Here is a 17119-nt window from a genome sequence, read left to right on the forward strand (position 1 = left end):
ACAACATCTGCGATAGCCATGGCTAACCCAAGGCCATTCCAGAGGCTGCAAGTGGAGGAGTGAGGAACCAAGCCCGGTTCTCCCAGATAAGACTCTGCACACTTAACCACTACACCAAGCAAGGGGCTGTAGACATCCTACAGTCAATATTAGAAAGATGCTGTCTCAGAATAGAAGTAGGCAGTGGAGGCACTGCATGGCTACCATCAACTACAGTCCCTCTCGGCCTCCTCTCGCCCTGCAAAAAGAAGAGTCAAACAAAACATATGATCTGACTTTACTGCATGGTGGAATTTCTCTGCCTCAGCACGTTCTCCACAATGTGATGGAATTATGTCATATGATGAAGGAAGGAGAGAAAGCAGCACACCATCAATGCCCATGGCATTTTACAGAGCACAAGGAAGGCCTCTGCCCTGAGCAGCTTACAGCTGAAAATTTGAGCCCAAAAAGTCAGCCAAAACAGGTAATGAAGAAGACTATGCATTTATGGGTCTTCTGCTTTCAGCAACAGCCACATGACCCAAGAGCCTGCACATCGTTTAGTAATCCTGGGCCGTAAAGAATGTTTGCGTTGATCATGGTGACAAAACTCATTCCAACCTGCCAAGGCACATACTCACTTTAATATGTACTTCATCAAATGTTTAGCAATCAAGCAAGCATGCCGGGCTTAAAGATTTAAATACTCATGAGGCATCCCTCCTGTGTGCTTCAGAAGCCTTGTTTTAAGGCAAGCTGTATGGTCTCATAAAATTAAAATACACCAGAGATACAGGAAACAACACGTATGACTGCCTTGCCTGTAAAGTGGTCACAAGCAGTGTTCCCTCTAAGCTGAGTTAGTGTGAGCTAGCTCACAACTTTTTAGCCTCTGGCTCGCACATTTTTGTCTCAGCTCAGGAAAAATGGCCCTAGAGCAAACTAATTTATGCAGTAGCTCACAACTTTAATGCCAGTAGCTCACAACTTTAATGTCAGTAGCTCACAAAGTAGAATTGTTGCTCACGAGACTCCATAGCTTAGAGGGAACATTGTTCACAAGTCACTAGTCCACAAAGTTTTTTTGAATCTGTGAAGCCGCCTAATACTGAATTAGACCCTTGGTCCTTCAAGGTAGGTCAGTATTGTCTACTCAGACTGAGATCTTTCACATCACCTAGTCCAGGGGTGGCCAACGGTAGCTCTCCAGATGTTTTCTGCCTACAACTCCCATCGGCTCCAGCCATTGGCCATGCTGGCTGGGGCTGATGGGAGTTGTAGGCAAAAAACATCTGGAGAGCTACCGTTGGCCACCCCTGACCTAGTCCTTTCTAACAGGAGATATCAGGGATTGAACCTGGGAACTTCTGAATGCCAAACAGATGCTCTGCCACTGAGTCACAATCCTTCTCTTACTATCCCATATCTCTATCTTTTCAAGAGCATGTGAACAGCCTCACAGAAGAAAGCAAGTCTGTTCTTTTTAATTCCCAGACTGCTTGCCTGAAAGCAATTATGACACAACATAGGTCAGCCTGGAATAAGTGCATTAACAGACTGAGAGCATGTGTTCTAACTCCAGAAAGGGATCATAGTAACTGGTAGTTTATGCAGTTAGAAAGCTACGGCTGTCTTGGATCCTTTCCCAAGGCCTGCTGTCCAACCTCTGGCAGCTCCGTTATCCTAATCCAATTCTTCCCCCTGCCTTGAACGCTGATATTTTCCTCATGGCCAAAACAACAGAGAATTTGGTGCCCAGTAATATTTAAAGGAAGAAACAGTGCAGGCGAACAATGCTTTCTTATCACAAGGGGGGAGGGAAATGGTATTCGGAAGCACAGGAAAACTTCCAGGCCATGTTTTGTAACCGGTTAGGACCCCAAACACAAAGCAAGATCAAGTGGCAAATTGCAGGGATAGCCAGTGATCGTGGAGCTTTTACCCTAGCATTTTGAACCAAGCTCAGAAAGAAGCTTGGTTAACGCTTACCCAGAATGAATCATGGCTGCCGATACCAGTCGGCAATCTGGCTGCTGCATTTTGTAGCAAATAAAAGTTTCATACTAATTTTCAAAGCCAGGTCCATGTATACTGCTACACAGTGGTGCAGGAGTGGTTTAGAATGTTAGACTATGATGTGAGAGACCTAGATTTAAAGTTTAAACCAGGGGTGGCCAAACTGCAGCTCGGGAGCCACGTGTGGCTCTTTCACATATATTGTGTGGCTCTTGAAGCCCCAACCACCCCATTGGCCGGCTTGGAGAATGCATTTAAAGTTGCTTTCTTTCCACCTCTCCCTCCCTCCCCTATCTATTTGCCTGCTTGTCTGCCTTCCCTCCCTCCCATCTTGTAGCTCTCAAGCATCTGATGTTAATGATTTGTGGCTCTCAAACATCTGATGTTTATTCTATGTGGCTCTTATGTTAAGCAAGTTTGGCCACTTCTGGTTTAAACCTTTTTGTATTACAAAGCTTGACAACACAATAGCTCCTTCTCAGCCTAACCCCTCTTACGGGTTTGTTGGGAGGATAACATAAGGAAGAAACACACATGCCACCTTTGAGCTCACTAGAGAAAGAGCGAAATAAAAAATCATTAGATAATAAGATGACTGTAGGAAGAGGCTTGCTGGATCTGACTAAAGGTCTATCTAGTCCAACTTCCTGGTTTCCGCAATCACCAATCAGATGACTCTGGAAGGTGTACACAGTGGGCATGGAGACATAGTCTCCCATGTAGTTCTCCCCACCCCCTTCGCCCCAGCAACTGGCATTCAGAGGAACGCTGCCTCTAAAATACAAGGGTTCCATTGGATCACCATGGCTTATAGCATCTGATGCATTTATCCTCCATGACTGCGTGGCTGTAAGTTTTGTTAGTCTTTAAGATGCTACTGGACTCTTGCTTTTTTCTACTCTTGAGGAGTTAGCTTAGGTAGCATCATAAATGACCATCGCACCTTTTGAAATCCAGCTTCATAGTTTTAAGCACCAGTTTGCATTATTTTATTTTATTTTTTTAAAAAAAACCTTTCGATTCTCTGATTTCTAAACTTTGGATCCAATACTAATTTCTTCCCTAGTATGGTGTAACCACAGGGTTCCCAGTCATAAGATGCTTTTCTAATCATAAAAGTGGTTCCATAACCATTCTAGTCATCCCCTGGGGAAGATCATTACAACAGATGTTAAGCAACAAGATGACACAGTTATGACTATAAAAGTGTACCGTCACAAGCAAGCTCTGCTAGGGAGAGATTCTGAGTTTTGGTCTAAGGACACCAAGGGATTTGCTGGAGTCCCCATTACCTGAAACCTACCAAAGTCTGATAAGGCAGGAAACCCCTTAGAACAGGGGTGTCAAACTCAGGACAGCCAGATATGACACCAATGGAACTTTGTAGGGCCGGGACACGTGTGTCGTAAAATGTAATGTGAGGTAGCAGAGATGTAAACTTTATAAAGGACACAGACAAACCCGACTAAAGATATTATTTTTAACAAAATACAAACATGCTTAAAACTCTTGTAATATTTTGTTTAAAATAGAATGGTGGGGGAATAGTAGGATTTGGCAATGCAATTTTTAAAAGAAAACATCAAGAAAAAGCACAAGGATCACAGCAGAAACTAAACATATAAAATGCCCTGAATCTGAGAAAACAATGAAATGGCCTTGCAAGCTTCTCTCCCCACCCCTGTCTAGGCTGTCTACTCAGATCGGCAATGGCTCTCCAGTATAACAGCCCCCTTTGAATGTAGGTTACAGTACTCACTAGGACAGGCCCACTGAGCAGAGACAAGTTGGCTCAAAGCATCAACCCTTTATTTGCAAGGACACAACTCCAGGAAGCCTGAGCTTCAGCTGTCTATACAGGAATGCTGAAAGGAAACTGATCTCCACTCCCTGAAACACACTGGACACGGACAAAGCTGCAAGGAAAATGTGGAATGGAAACATCAAGGTCCCTGGGCCCTATCTATCGAGGCACAGAGACCTTAATGGAAAATCCACTCCATGCTCTCCCTGCAGCTTTGATGGAGAATCCATTCCATGTTTTTCTTGCAGCTTTGTCTGTGCTGCTGCCTGCAAAGGCAAGGCAGAAAAGGCAGGGAACTGAAAGAGCTGAGAACTTCAACGGCCTCAGAGCTTCAAACGGTGAGGACAGGAAGGAGGAGAAAAGAGCCCTGGAGGCCTGATTAAAGCCCTGGGTGGGCCAGTTCTGGCCTGTGGGCTGCACATTTGACACCCCTGTTTATATGCTTTTGACAGAAGTAGAAATTTAGGGTTCTCTGGCCACATATCTTTATTATAAAGGAACAGCAGTATAATAAAAGCACAGATACAGGTAGCAACTTGGCTGTTCACATCATTATTACGCCTCTTCCTGGACTGCAGCTTTTGTCCTTTTTCAAGGTGAGTGGAACAGCACAACCTCAAAGGGAATTTCAGTCCAAGAAACAGTTCTCAGAACCACCAGAATTATGACGTGTCTTCATAGTTTAGACTTTTCAATTCTCACAAGAACAGGGAGTTCAGGCATGTTGGCTTCCCTCCCAAGGCTGAGAGACAGTATCAATGATAAACCTGAGTAAGGTCTTCTAGGCTGTCTAGGCCTTTCACAGTATCCCACCACCATCACCAGTGTGACGACAACATCTCAAGCACTTCAAGGATGCCAACCTAACACATGTCTCCATCCTCATCTGGATGCTTTCAATGTGTCAAGGAACAGAACCAAAAGTAAACTGAGGATGAAAAGGATTCTGTTCTGACTTTAAGAACAATAACATAACAATTCAGGGTTTAGAATGAAGGAAAAAAGAGCCCGGTCAAGGTGCACGCGAGGGGAAGCCAGTTTTTAAGCCTGTTTGCTCTGTTTCCTTAATTGCTACTAGCTTCCTTCATTCCCTACTAAGTCTATCGAATGGTGAAAACAATTAGACCACACCTTAAAGAAAATTTCTGGTCTAGTCAGTTTCGCTTACAAGGTGAGCTTTAAAAAAACAAACAAACACAGGAACAAACCCAAGATATTCATATTTAATGCTGATTTATTTGCTTCAAGAGGTCCTGCACAGCTGCTATAGGCAACAGAGGTGATATAACACAAGGGACAAGAATGGTTCAGAAAATGCATTGTTAAAGTAAAGTAACAGAGCAACAATTTTATTACAGATAATTATCACTAACATAGTATTTCAGATAAAACAATATTATATTTTAAAAGGTTCATGACTGCAGTTATAGTTTCATAGAATCATAGAGCTGGAAGGGACCTCTAGGGTCATCTAGTCCAACCCCCTGCACAATGCAGGAAACTCACAAACACTTCCCCCTAAATTCACAGGATCTTCATTGCTGTCAGATGGCCATCTAGCCTCTGTTTAAAAACCTCCAAGGAAGGAGAGCCCACCACCTCCGGAGGAAGCCTGTTCCACTGAGGAATCACTCTGACGGTCAGGAAGTTCTTCCTAATGTTGAGCCGGAAACTCTTTTGATTTAATTTCAATCCACTGGTTCTGGTCCTACCTTCCGGGGCCACAGAAAACAATTCCACACCATCCTCTATATGACAGCCCTTCAAGTACTTGAAGATGATGATTTTATCACCTCTCAGCCACAGCCTCTCCAGGCTAAACATCCCCAGCTCCTTCAACCTTTCTTCATAGGACTTGGTCTCCAGACCCCTCACCATTTTCGTTGCCCTCCTCTGGACCCGTTCCAGCTTGTCTATATCCTTCTTAAAATGTGGTGCCCAAAACTGAACACAATACTCCAGGTGAGGCTTCTTTAGGCTTTTTCCATTTTTTCTTCTCATAGGAATCGTCTGTGATTGCGCTTTCAGTATTTTGCTTTTAAGAAACTCCCACCCCTCCTGAACCCCCTTCCTCCTGGAAAAGGAAGTTGTCAGCAAGACAAGCCAGGAATCTATTTGACTTTTCGTTTTTAACAGAGTTGGACTTCCAACAGATGTCCGGGTAATTGAAATCTCCCATGATCACTGCATCCCTTCTCTTGGAGAACTTTCCAATCTGCTGTTATCTACTTTAAAATGATTGAAAAATAAATTTGAATGTAGATTGTAGAATGCAGAATTTTGTTAATAAAAAAATCAAAAAGAAAAGAGAAGAAAATGCACTGTTGAAAGGATACTGGAAATCAATCACTTTCAGGTCCACTGGTCTTTGTCAGAAACTCAAGAGCTGGGAAGAAGCTCCTGCTGTTTAACAGAGAGCTCTTTCGTTGCAGTTACATGGTCAATTAAGCCCAGGGGAAATTGCATTTTTGTATGTTTGTCATAAATGCAAAGAGCCCCGTGGCACAGAGTGTTAAAGCTGCAGTACTGCAGTCCAAGCTCCCTGCTCACAACCTGAGCTTGATCCCCGGCGGAAGACGGCTCCAGGTTGACTCAGCCTTCCATCCTTCCGAGGTCAGTAAAATGAGTATCGAGCTTGCTGGGGGGAAAGTGTAGATGACTGGGGAAGGCAATGGCAAACCACCCCATAAAAAGTCTGCCTTGAAAACATTGTGAAAGCAACGTCATCCCAGAGTCAGAAACGACTGGTGCTTGCACAGGGGACTACCTTTACCTTTTACATAAATGTATATTGCAGTTTTTCTAACGAGCCTGAGGCAGTGCCACATGCAAGTAATGCAGCTCTTTTTATCTCTGTAACTACCTTAAAAACATGAGGATATTGCCTTGCAGGATTAGCTGAACTGATCCATTTTCTAATGGCAGACTAGAATGATGTTTATAATGTATAGATTGATGTTGATAAGTAGATTGGGTGGACTACAACGAGGATATACATGTCCTTTTGTGATTTACCTAGATTTGCAGAAACACCATTTGGCAGGGAACTTTATTACCTTTTATGGCTATCCAAATGGCCAAGCCACACCGTTTGACCATGTGATCAGCCAGTCTGCCCTCTTAATCAACAAAATGCATGTATTTCAGCCCACAATACCTGATCCCCTCGTCTGATGAAGTGTGCTTAGAGAGCACACGAAAGCTTACGTTCTAAATAAAACTTGGTTGGTCTTAAAGGTGCAACTTGACTCCTGCTTTGTTCAACTGCTTCAGACCAACACGGCTGCCGTCTTGGCTCTGATCCAAAAAAGTACAGTTTGGTCGGCTTCAAGTCGTCCCAAAGAAAGCCAGTCGGAAATGGAGCTTCCGGACAGCACTCAGAAAAGGGGCGGGTTGTGGGCACCCAGGGAGCGTCTGGAACTCTCTCACTCTCCAGGTCCCTCCTGGCTTTCCAGACGACCAGGGAGGCACCTCAGAGGCACCCCAGAGAAAAGGGACCACTTTGAAAGTGGTGCCTTTTGAGCCAGCTCCCGGCAAGCCGGGGGCAGGATCGGGGTGGGATGCAGATGTGCGGGTGTGGACGTGCTTTTTTGGTCCGCCTGCCTCCTGTTTCCCGGGCGGCTTTAAACGCCCGTCTGGTATTACCTCTCTACACCCATTCAGTCAGTGGGCTTTGAAAGGCGTAACTCCACTTAGGATGATACAGCTAGTCTAGAAGCCCACTTCTCTGCTGCTCAGAAGCTTCGAGAGAAGATGAAGCAGTGTGGTGTGACAGTCAGAATGCTTGGTGGGAGAGACCCATGTACAACTTCCCCACTCAGCCACAAAACTCTGTCCATCCAGCCTGCACTGTGAAGATGAACTGAAGGGTGTCACCAGCCCAAACTTCTTGCAGGAAGGGCAAAACAAAAACAAGACAGCTAGCAAAAAGGCAACACAAGGCAGACACAGCTTCCCTTGTCAATCACTTGCCACCTGGAAATGTCTGGAGTCCCAGTTACAGGGAAAGGCTGCAGTTCCCTTCCTTCCACATGCTGCCTTCCCCCACTCCCACCCGAAATCTTGTCTCTTTGCTGACAACATCACTATGCAATGGGGAAGGGGAACCACATGTGGGCTACTCAACGTGTTAAATGGGCACGAGGCAGCACATCACACCTCAAGAAGTGCACTCATATCACGCCTCTCAAAGTGATCGTATGACTACCTCTCCACCCTCAAGAGATCCAATAAGAACTAGCAAAGGGAAAGTGGGTTTACTCATGCCGGAACTATTGAGACAATTAGGCAACTTAGAATTTGGGGTATCAGCAGCGAAGTCATAGAAGATTACCTTATGTCTTACTAAGAACCTCTGGCCAACCTGCAAGAGTTGATCTATAGTTAACAATCCTCGGATGCTAAAGGGGTGGCTAAACTGGTTTGATGAAGAGATACAAGATCGTTTCGATAGAGAGATTACCCCATGAATCCTTCCCTCAGCATCAACGATTCACCTGGAAGGACTGCTGCCGCACTTTGATAAGGGAGCAGTGCCAGCCCTAGGGAACATGGTGCCCCAGGCAGGCTCCCTGCCCGCCGCCCCCTGCCCCGCCTCCACAGCGCCCCACCCCTCAGAGAAGCACGACGAGGTAGCTGGCATCTGCACATTTTTCAAAGACACCGCTGGAGGAGGTTTCTCCACCCTCCTTTCCGGAACTGAAAGTGAGGGGTGAGCAAAGCCTCCACCAGTGCTCTCTTTGAAAAAGGTGCAGTTGCCAGCTGCCTCAAAGCTGGTAGGATCCAGCCTTGTCGCTGCGAGGTTGTCAGGAGGGGGGCAGGCAGAGTGCGGCGGAAGGGAAGGGAGGGGGCTGGCAGTGGCGGCAGCAGCGGGGGGGGGAGGGAAGGCAAATTAAGGCAGTTGTCTTGGGTATTGGGAGGGGGGAGCCCAATTCGGAGCCCCCCTCTCAGCACCCTAGGCAGCCACCTAGTTTGCCTAGTGGGTAAGCCAGTCTGGGAAAGGAACGGGGAGGGGATCTATTACTATCATATGAAGAGAGGCTGGTTATGATCTCTCTCAGTCCCTCAACAGCATGTTTACATTAGGACATTATGCCACTTCCTTGTCTATTCGTCTCTTGCCCTCCTAAAACCTGGCTCTGCCCAACCATTTCAACACTACCTTTCACCTGCTTCCAGCCCCACACAATCTCATCCTGCTCTTTCCCCCATTCAGTCAGTTTCAAGAAGCACAGAGAGGGAGGGAGGGAGGGAGCAGAGAGGACAACAAGCAACTGAGGAGAAGGCCAGATTCAGATTGAGGCCAGCAGATAAAAAGCCTGACATTAGCCAGCCCAATTAAATAAGATGGAACAAGATCTTCCAAAAGGATTGCAAAGACCAGGAACAAGCACACAAACACACACGCACCATTCCCTGGCTTTCCACCGGTGGTTGGTCTGCACCGAAGATGAGTCACAACAGGATCAGCACCTCAGTCAAGTGAAATATTGTCATCCGATAGTAGATGCAGTCACCATATTCTCTGAAGCCAATAATGCTGGGGCAGGGGACCGCTCACCCATTGGAATCCAGCAAGGGCTACTTGCCCTCTGGCCCTGCAGTTCTAGCAACAGAGCAGAGCTTCTCCCCGCTGGCCATCTACTATAAAGGCAGGCCTGACCCCTGCCTGGTGGAATGAGCTCCCCCTGGAGATCCAGGCCCTGCAGGATCTGCTCCAGTTCCGCAGGGCCTGTAAAACAGAGCTCTTTCGCCAGACTTTCAGCTGAGGCAGTGGATGTCCCTTGCTACCAGCCTCCTCCCTTCATTCCGTCCCAGAGCTATAAGATTTACTGGACCTATTTTAGTCTATCGTCATTCCGTAGTTTTAGATGTTATATATTTAAATTGGTCTTTTATTGTTTTTAATTGTTGATTGTTTGTATGATGTAACCTGCCCCGAGCCTGTCCTATGGGAAGGGCGGGCTAAAAGTCGAATAAAATAAATAAATAAAGATAAATTTCCAAACATGCTGTGAAGCTCACAGCCTAGAGCTGTCTGCTTTAAAGACCTGACATTGTCAGTTCATTCCCTTCCAGAAGAACTGTAATGTCCTTGTCTCATCATAATAGTTAAAATTAATTTTGTTTTTGTGATATATAACAGGTCTTAATAAAATTAATGCAGTGGAAAGGGTGGAAAGTGCCCTCGAGTCACGACGTGTTCAGAGGTAGGTTTACCACTGCTTGTCTCTGTGTAGCAGCTCCGGACTTCCTCTGTCTCCCATCCAAGTACTAACTAGGGCCAACCCTGCTTAGCTACTGAGTGTCAAGAGCAGGGGTCCTCAAACTACGGCCCGCGGGCCAGATGCGGCCCGCTGAGAACGTTTATGCGGCCCGCTGGGTTATGGCAAAATCAGACCGGAAGTGATGTTCGACCTAAACTCGCGTTAGCGACGCACACTTCCGGCACTGGGCTGAGGCGGCGGAGACAGAGTGTGAGGCGATACCGAGGTGAGGTGAGTTCCCAGGCTGGGGTGTGTGGTGTGGGGAAGGGAGAGAGATGCATAAGACGGAGAACTGACGGCCCGCGGCCTTGTACAGTAACGGCAGCCACCACAACAGTCTGGCCCTCCAACAGTGAGGGACAGTGAACTGGCCCCCTATTTAAAAAGTTTGAGGACCCCTGGTCAAGAGTGTCTCTGTATCCCTCTTGCCATGGTTTTGCTGTAATAGTATCATTTGGCTTGAACGCATTCCTGCTAAGCTCATCTTGCTTGCTTCTGCAGTCTTATCTGAGAAACTTATTATTGAAGCAGTTTCTACCGACCAAGGTCAGCCACTAACGAAGTATAGATAACCACCTGGACTCTCAGGCTTGGGAGGAGTGGGTACCACCAAAAGCTGCTTTTGCTTTGCCGTGCTTGCACTTGCATTATAACGGTTGGGGCGAGGGGTTAAATAGAGAAACACTGGACTAAGACGTTAGTCTTAGCAAAGATTCTGATGTACTGCCTTTGATACCTGGAATAAAAGGATGAACTATTAACCTGAGTTGTTCCTTGAGTCGGGGTCCTGACACTGAGATCTGATGAGATAGGGCTAGCCTGAGCCAGAAAATAAAAAGGTAAAAAAAGGTAGAGGTAGTCCCCTGCGCAACCACCAGTCGTTTCCGACTCTGGGGTGACATCGCATCACGTTTTCATGGCAGATTTTTTTACGGAGTGGTTTGCCATTGCCTTCCCCAGTCATCTACACTTTCCCCCCCAGCCAACTGGGGACTGATTTTACCGACCTCAGAAGGCCGAGTCAACTTTGAACCGGCTACCTGAACCCAGCTTCCGCTGAGATCGAACTCAGAGAGTTTGGACTGCAGTCCTGCAGCTTTACTGCTCTGCGCCACAGGGCTGTTGAGTCAGAAAATACCCAGCTGTAATTTGACAATATTTGATTAGTCACTTGACCAAACCATTTTTTGGACTGGTCAGTAACCAACCCTAAGCACCATTTTGTTTTTAAGTATTTATGAAGGACAGGAGAACAAAGGAAAAATAGAAGTGACAGAAAGAGAAGAAGAACACAAAGAAAGAGGGCAACAGGGAGAGAGGGAAAGGTTAAAAAAATATTAAAAAGAATATTTTGCAGACTGGGCTGAACACAGTGTTTTAGGCCAGAAGACTGACCATATTACATTCCTTGAATCTGAACTCCTCCTTGTGTTCAAAGTCCCACTCTGCAGCCATCAGCTACTGCTTAGTAGTACTGAACAAGAGAAAGACAGAGAGTGAACTCTACCTTTCAAGCAGTTCCATGCGCTCAAGCTGTGCAAAGGCAGGCTCTACAATGAGAGGTCTTCCTTCTTGTGAGAGCGCTGAAAAGTGGGGGCAAAGGATCCAACACACAAAGGCGTGCGCACATACCCATCCACGTGTTCTGATGCAAGCCTTTTATGAAAGGAGCTACCTTTGCACCAGCTTCATGAGTCACTGCCATGCTGATTGTCAAGAACGCCACGCCTCATTTTCTTTACAGGGCAAGGCAAACAAACTAATAACGAAAGACTTTCCTGTTTGCATGTAAGAAGCATGGATCTTCTTTTAACTGATCCAAGTCAGACTTGAACACCTTGACAGCTTTTTTTTTCATGTTTCGATCGGCAGCTAACAGCAAGGTATGAATCCTCAACACATGCAGCTGCCATTTGGCTGCATTTGCCTGTTCTTCATGCTTTCCCACTCATTCTCCCTCCCACTTCTTGGACTAAAATTTAGACTTTTAAGATCCTTGAGGCAGAATAAGGGCAAGATGCAAAAGTAAAAGGAATCATCCTACGAAAAGGCAAGGAATCGAAGAGATCACTGAAGTTCCAATCTCTGCAAATGCATTTTCAAAACCACAGAAGCTAGAAACTTGCGATGGATGGATAGATGATAGATGGATGATAGTTAGATGGATGATGGAGGATAGCTAGATGGATGATGGGAGACTGCTAGCTAGCTGGACAGCTATCCAGCAACATACATCTTGTTTTGAATATATATATTCCAAAAAACTAATAAAATGTTAACTATGTAAGTAGTATACCAAGTTGCTTTAAAACAAGAACAGCTCTTCAAACTTATCAAAAGGCAGGCTATCTTTAGGATCCTTTTCTACTGCCAGTCAGTTCAGTGAGGCCACAAAGGACTCTCATACCGGTGGTGGTAATGCCATCGAATTGCAACTGACTTATGACAACCTCGTAGGGTTTTGAAGGCCAGAGACAAGCAGAGGTGGTTTGCCACTGCCTGTCTCTGAGTAGCAACTCTGGACTTCCATGGTGGTCTCCCATTCAAGGACTACCCAGATCCTACCCTGCCTACTTTCCAAGAGCTGGTGAGATCAGTCTAGCCTGGCCCATTCAGGTCAGGGCCTCCCACTCATACCTCTGCATAAATGCAACACGGACAGAGCCAACAGCTGCCGTCAAGTTCAGAAATTGAAGTCACCATTTATTTCATACCTGAATTCTTTGGTGCTGCCTAAGGCCGGAGAAGCAGACAAGCTGCGTGTCTTTGCCCGACCCCGCATGGAATTGGCACAGCTCCATTCTTCGTCAGCATGACATGCGGAGCACTGGTAGCAGGCTGATTCCGAACTCATGTCTTCTCCAGAGGGGCCAAAGCTCTCTGGATCCATCGCCAGTCAGGGGAAATCGCTTCCTTGGAAAAAAAGGAAGGGGAAATAGTTTTTTAAAATCCAAAAACCCAGAATCATACCATTTCTTTGCTGGATTAGACCATGTACATTGAGCATTTCCTTTCCTACAGTGGCCATCTGGGCGTTCATAAACACAACAACAGTTTCTCCGCAGTGTTTGGCATCTGGTACTCAGCTGCTGTACATGAAGCTTCCATTTAAAGTCACAGTGGCTAATAGCTTTTCTGAATTTGGCCAGACCTATTTTTAAACAGAACACACTACATTGGAAAGAACAGAGTACTTTAAACTGTGAAAACAACTGATTCCTCCTTCAACTGAGATCTCAAAGACCCAAAGACTGACCTCCAATATTTTCCTTCTCAATTACCCTCAGATCCCAGGCCTCCTATACAGCAACTACATTCATCATGAAGTTTACTATTCTGAAGAGATGCATCCTTTAAAAAAAATCACACATACACAGAAATACTTTTCTGCATATCCTGAGAGCCCAATAAATATGCTGAAATTCCAACTCTGTCTGGGAGTGACCCTGTTCGACTGCTCTGATGGACATGGGACTATTGTGTTGGGTATTAGAATGAGAGGTCGACTTCAAAACTGTATTTAGCTAATACTAACAGACTGGATAAAAGGATAAAGGATGCAAAGAACACTGAACACCCTAAATGGCACTTCATCTATTAAATAGGACCTCAGGTTGCTGTACATGGACCTTCCCTCCACTCTCCATTTTATCCTCAGAGCAACTGTGGCTTGCCTATCTGAGACCATGGCAAAGGCCTGATTTGAACTAAGGATGTTCTGATGCATAATTAAGGCTATACTCAGACATCACTATTAAACTGACAAGAATAAGCCAACAACTCCACAGGGTCATGCATTCACTCTCTTGTGCGCCAAGACTGAACCTTTCTTGGCTCATAACAAATTGCAATTTATTGTGACAAATGAATTCAGTATTTAAATAAGCTGCTGTTTGTTTGTTGCTTACAAATCAGGATCCACACTTTATGAGACAGGCATTCCTGGCTTATTCTTATTAATCTGCTTGCAATGTATAAATTTTTCTTCACTGTCTGTGCCATACCAACATAAAAACTTTAATCCATTAAAATCATTAAATCCATTAAAAGCCTGTCTGTGACCCTTCATCAAACTTTTTGCCCTTTGATGAGAACTGTCCCATTTCCAAGAAGGGTATATCATCCAAATATTCCACAGGACCCCAGGGAGGGGCTGTGGCTCACTGGCAGATCATCTGCTTGGCATGCAGAAGGTCCCAGGTTTAATCTCCAACATCTCCAGTAAAAATAATCAGGTAGAAGACTGTAAGAAGAAGATTGTAGATTTATACCCCATACCTTCTCTCTGATTCAGAGTCTCAGTGGCTTACAATCTCCTTTATCTTCTTCCCTCACAACAGACACCCTGTGACAGCTCTCACAGAAGCTGCCCTTTCAAGGATAACTCTTGCAAGAGCTATGGCTGAACTAAGGTAATTTCAGCAGCTGCAAGTGAAGGAGTGGGGAATCAAACCCCGTTCTCTCAGATAAGAGTCCACACACTTAACCACTACACCAAACTGGTGAGGTGATGTGAAAGATCTTAGCTTGAGACCCTGGAGAGCCATTGCTGATCTAAGTAGACAATGCTGGCTTTGATGGACCAAAGGACTGATTTAGTATAAGGCAGCTTCATGTGCTTATTATGGCCAAGAAAAAAACATTTTCAAACGTGTTTATTGCTATTAATACAGTGATTCTAAAGTTCTTTTCACATCAGGTTCTATTCTAAAGTATACCCTGCCTTCAGAGTAACTCACACAAGCAGCTATATCTTTGGCGTGTGATAGCACAAAATTTTCATTTGCAAGTACATGGTGAGTCTGTTTCTCTGAGAATAAAGACCTCTCGACTGCAGCAAATCTCAGGAGTTTTCAACCAGAGAAAGATTATCTGGGAAGAGACTGTGATCAGGGTATTATAACCTAGTTTGACTTCCATTCATTATTTTTCCAGGTACAGCTCTGTTAATACAATGTGACTAACCATCTCCTCTGCTCTTGTCCTTCTGGTCTGTTTGGTTATGGAGAGGTATTTCATCAAATACTATTTCTCTGTTATCAGTCAGAAGCTGATTTTCTTCTTTATCTGAACATGGCATCTGATTCAATCGATTCAAGACTGTCAGGCACTCAGCACAAGATGCATGCCTTAAGATTGAGGCCACACACCACCCCCTTTTATCATTCAATCTGACACAAGAGATCTCAGGAACTCAGAAGCTGGGGCAGTGTTTTGTGTTAGTCTTGGTGGTCCTAACAAAAGGAATTATGTGGCTCTTGTTTCCAGATTCTGCTTGGGACCAACATGGACACTTGCCACTGGGGCATTAATTCAACCAAGGCGCTAAAAGAAGGCCAGAAAAATGTATAGATTCTTAAAGCTGATACCTTGAAAGGAAACAGGAATGGAGCAGAACTGCTGTGTGCAGGCATTCCCATGTTCTCCCTGCAATTTCCATAGTTAGCATGCTTGACAAATTGCAGTACAATGGCATGCCTACTTGACTTTCACTCTGCTTGCATCAGGATTTTATCCCTCCCCTGAACTCCATTTTTCCTCCTCTCCAAAAGTTCTGTAACTCACCTCTTTCCCCCTGCTTTTTCAGAACTGCTCTACTAATACCAGATAGGGTTATTTTTAAAATCAGAAATACATAATATTTCATCCCTTGTTTGTACCAGATGCTGCCTGTAGCTTTTAAACAGTTTATTGGAAAGGGTACAATGTGTTCTAGCAGCTTCCAACCTAATTTCCAGGTTCTTTGAACAACGCCCCCCCCCCCCTGAGAATATGAAAGTCCCAAGCTTTCTGGTTTCTTCACTCTAGGTAGGCTGTATCTGGCCAGACAGGATACAAGCACAGAGCATCAAATGAAAAGAAAATGACAACGGGAGGAAGAAACGGAGCCTTGCAAATTAAGTTGATAAACCATGCTAGCCCGCCCGACTATGCAGACCTACATTCAATCATTCATGACACGATGACAGAATCCAAAGGATTTTTTAAAAAATTAAATTTAGAACTATTTCCCTATCTGGTTGCCAGGACATAACTGTACATTGCTGAATGGTGTTTATTTATTTATTTTATTTATTTATTTAGAATTTATATCCCGCCCTTCCCACGAATGGCTCAGGGCGGCTTCCAACAATAGATCCCACATAACAATAAGCAATATTTAAACAAGTGAGGGAATAGACAATTAAAACAGATAAAACAGATAAAACTCTAAAAATTAATAAAGTTTACAAGTTAGAGGTAGCTTCTCCATTTAGTGTCACAAGACTTCACTTTTGTTTTTGCAACAGAGTGACAAAAATGCCCCACTGGATTTCTTCCTTTAGTAGGAAGCGAACAAAGATGTTGTAATCCAGGCTTCCACTCTAAATTTCCAAGACCGCTGACACTATGTTATCCACGGCGTAAAAACAACACTAAAAACAACAAATGTGACTGCCCCATAACATCTAGTTTGTTTCTTTCAAAGGACAAAAGAAATTTTATGTGAGTTCTTTAGCTGTTAAGAATGAAGAGATAAAAGGAAACATAGGAGTACAGTGACCTTCGTATGAACAGAATTTAGAGCAACATGATACCTCTACCTGGCTCTTCCTTCTAGAACAAGGCGTGGTCAAACCACGGCTCGGGAGCCACATGTGGTTCTTTCATACATATTGTGCGCCTCTCGAAGCCCTCACCGCCCCATCGGCAGAACTGGAGAAGACATTTCTCTCTTTAAATCATTTCTCCAAGCCAAGCCAGCTGGCAGCTTGGAGAAGGCATTTAAAGTTAAAGGTGCTTTCTTCCCACAGCTCCCTCCCTACCCCATCTATTTTCCTTCCTTCTGTCGCTCAAACATCTGATGTTTATTCTATGTGGCTCTTACATTAAGCAAGTTTGGCCACCCCTGTTCTAGTTTATGAGTGGTTTTACATGCATCTCTCAATTAGTCTCCTACCCAGTCTCCGGGGGCAGCCCTGCCTAGTTTTTGTAGTGAAAACGTATCAAGTGTCTTCTGATGTTCTCAAGGTCTGCTAAGAAAGTCCTCCCCCGTTCTCCGCTCCTACTC

At 44.8% G+C, this 17119-nt stretch overlaps 1 protein-coding gene across 1 annotated transcript in view; it reads right to left on the reverse strand.

Annotated features, from left to right (window-relative positions):
- Nucleotides 1-12983, reverse strand: part of NADK (NAD kinase) — a 53127-nt gene extending 40144 nt beyond the window's left edge. The window contains exon 1 of the mRNA XM_060259103.1: nt 12783-12983. Within this exon, the coding sequence (XP_060115086.1) occupies nt 12783-12958 (176 nt within the window). The 5' untranslated portion in view covers nt 12959-12983. The remainder of the gene's footprint in view (nt 1-12782) is intronic.
- Nucleotides 12984-17119: the final 4136 nt, after the last annotated feature.

The sequence above is a fragment of the Heteronotia binoei genome, chromosome 18, assembly GCF_032191835.1.
Source record: "Heteronotia binoei isolate CCM8104 ecotype False Entrance Well chromosome 18, APGP_CSIRO_Hbin_v1, whole genome shotgun sequence".
Lineage (NCBI taxonomy): Eukaryota > Metazoa > Chordata > Lepidosauria > Squamata > Gekkonidae > Heteronotia > Heteronotia binoei.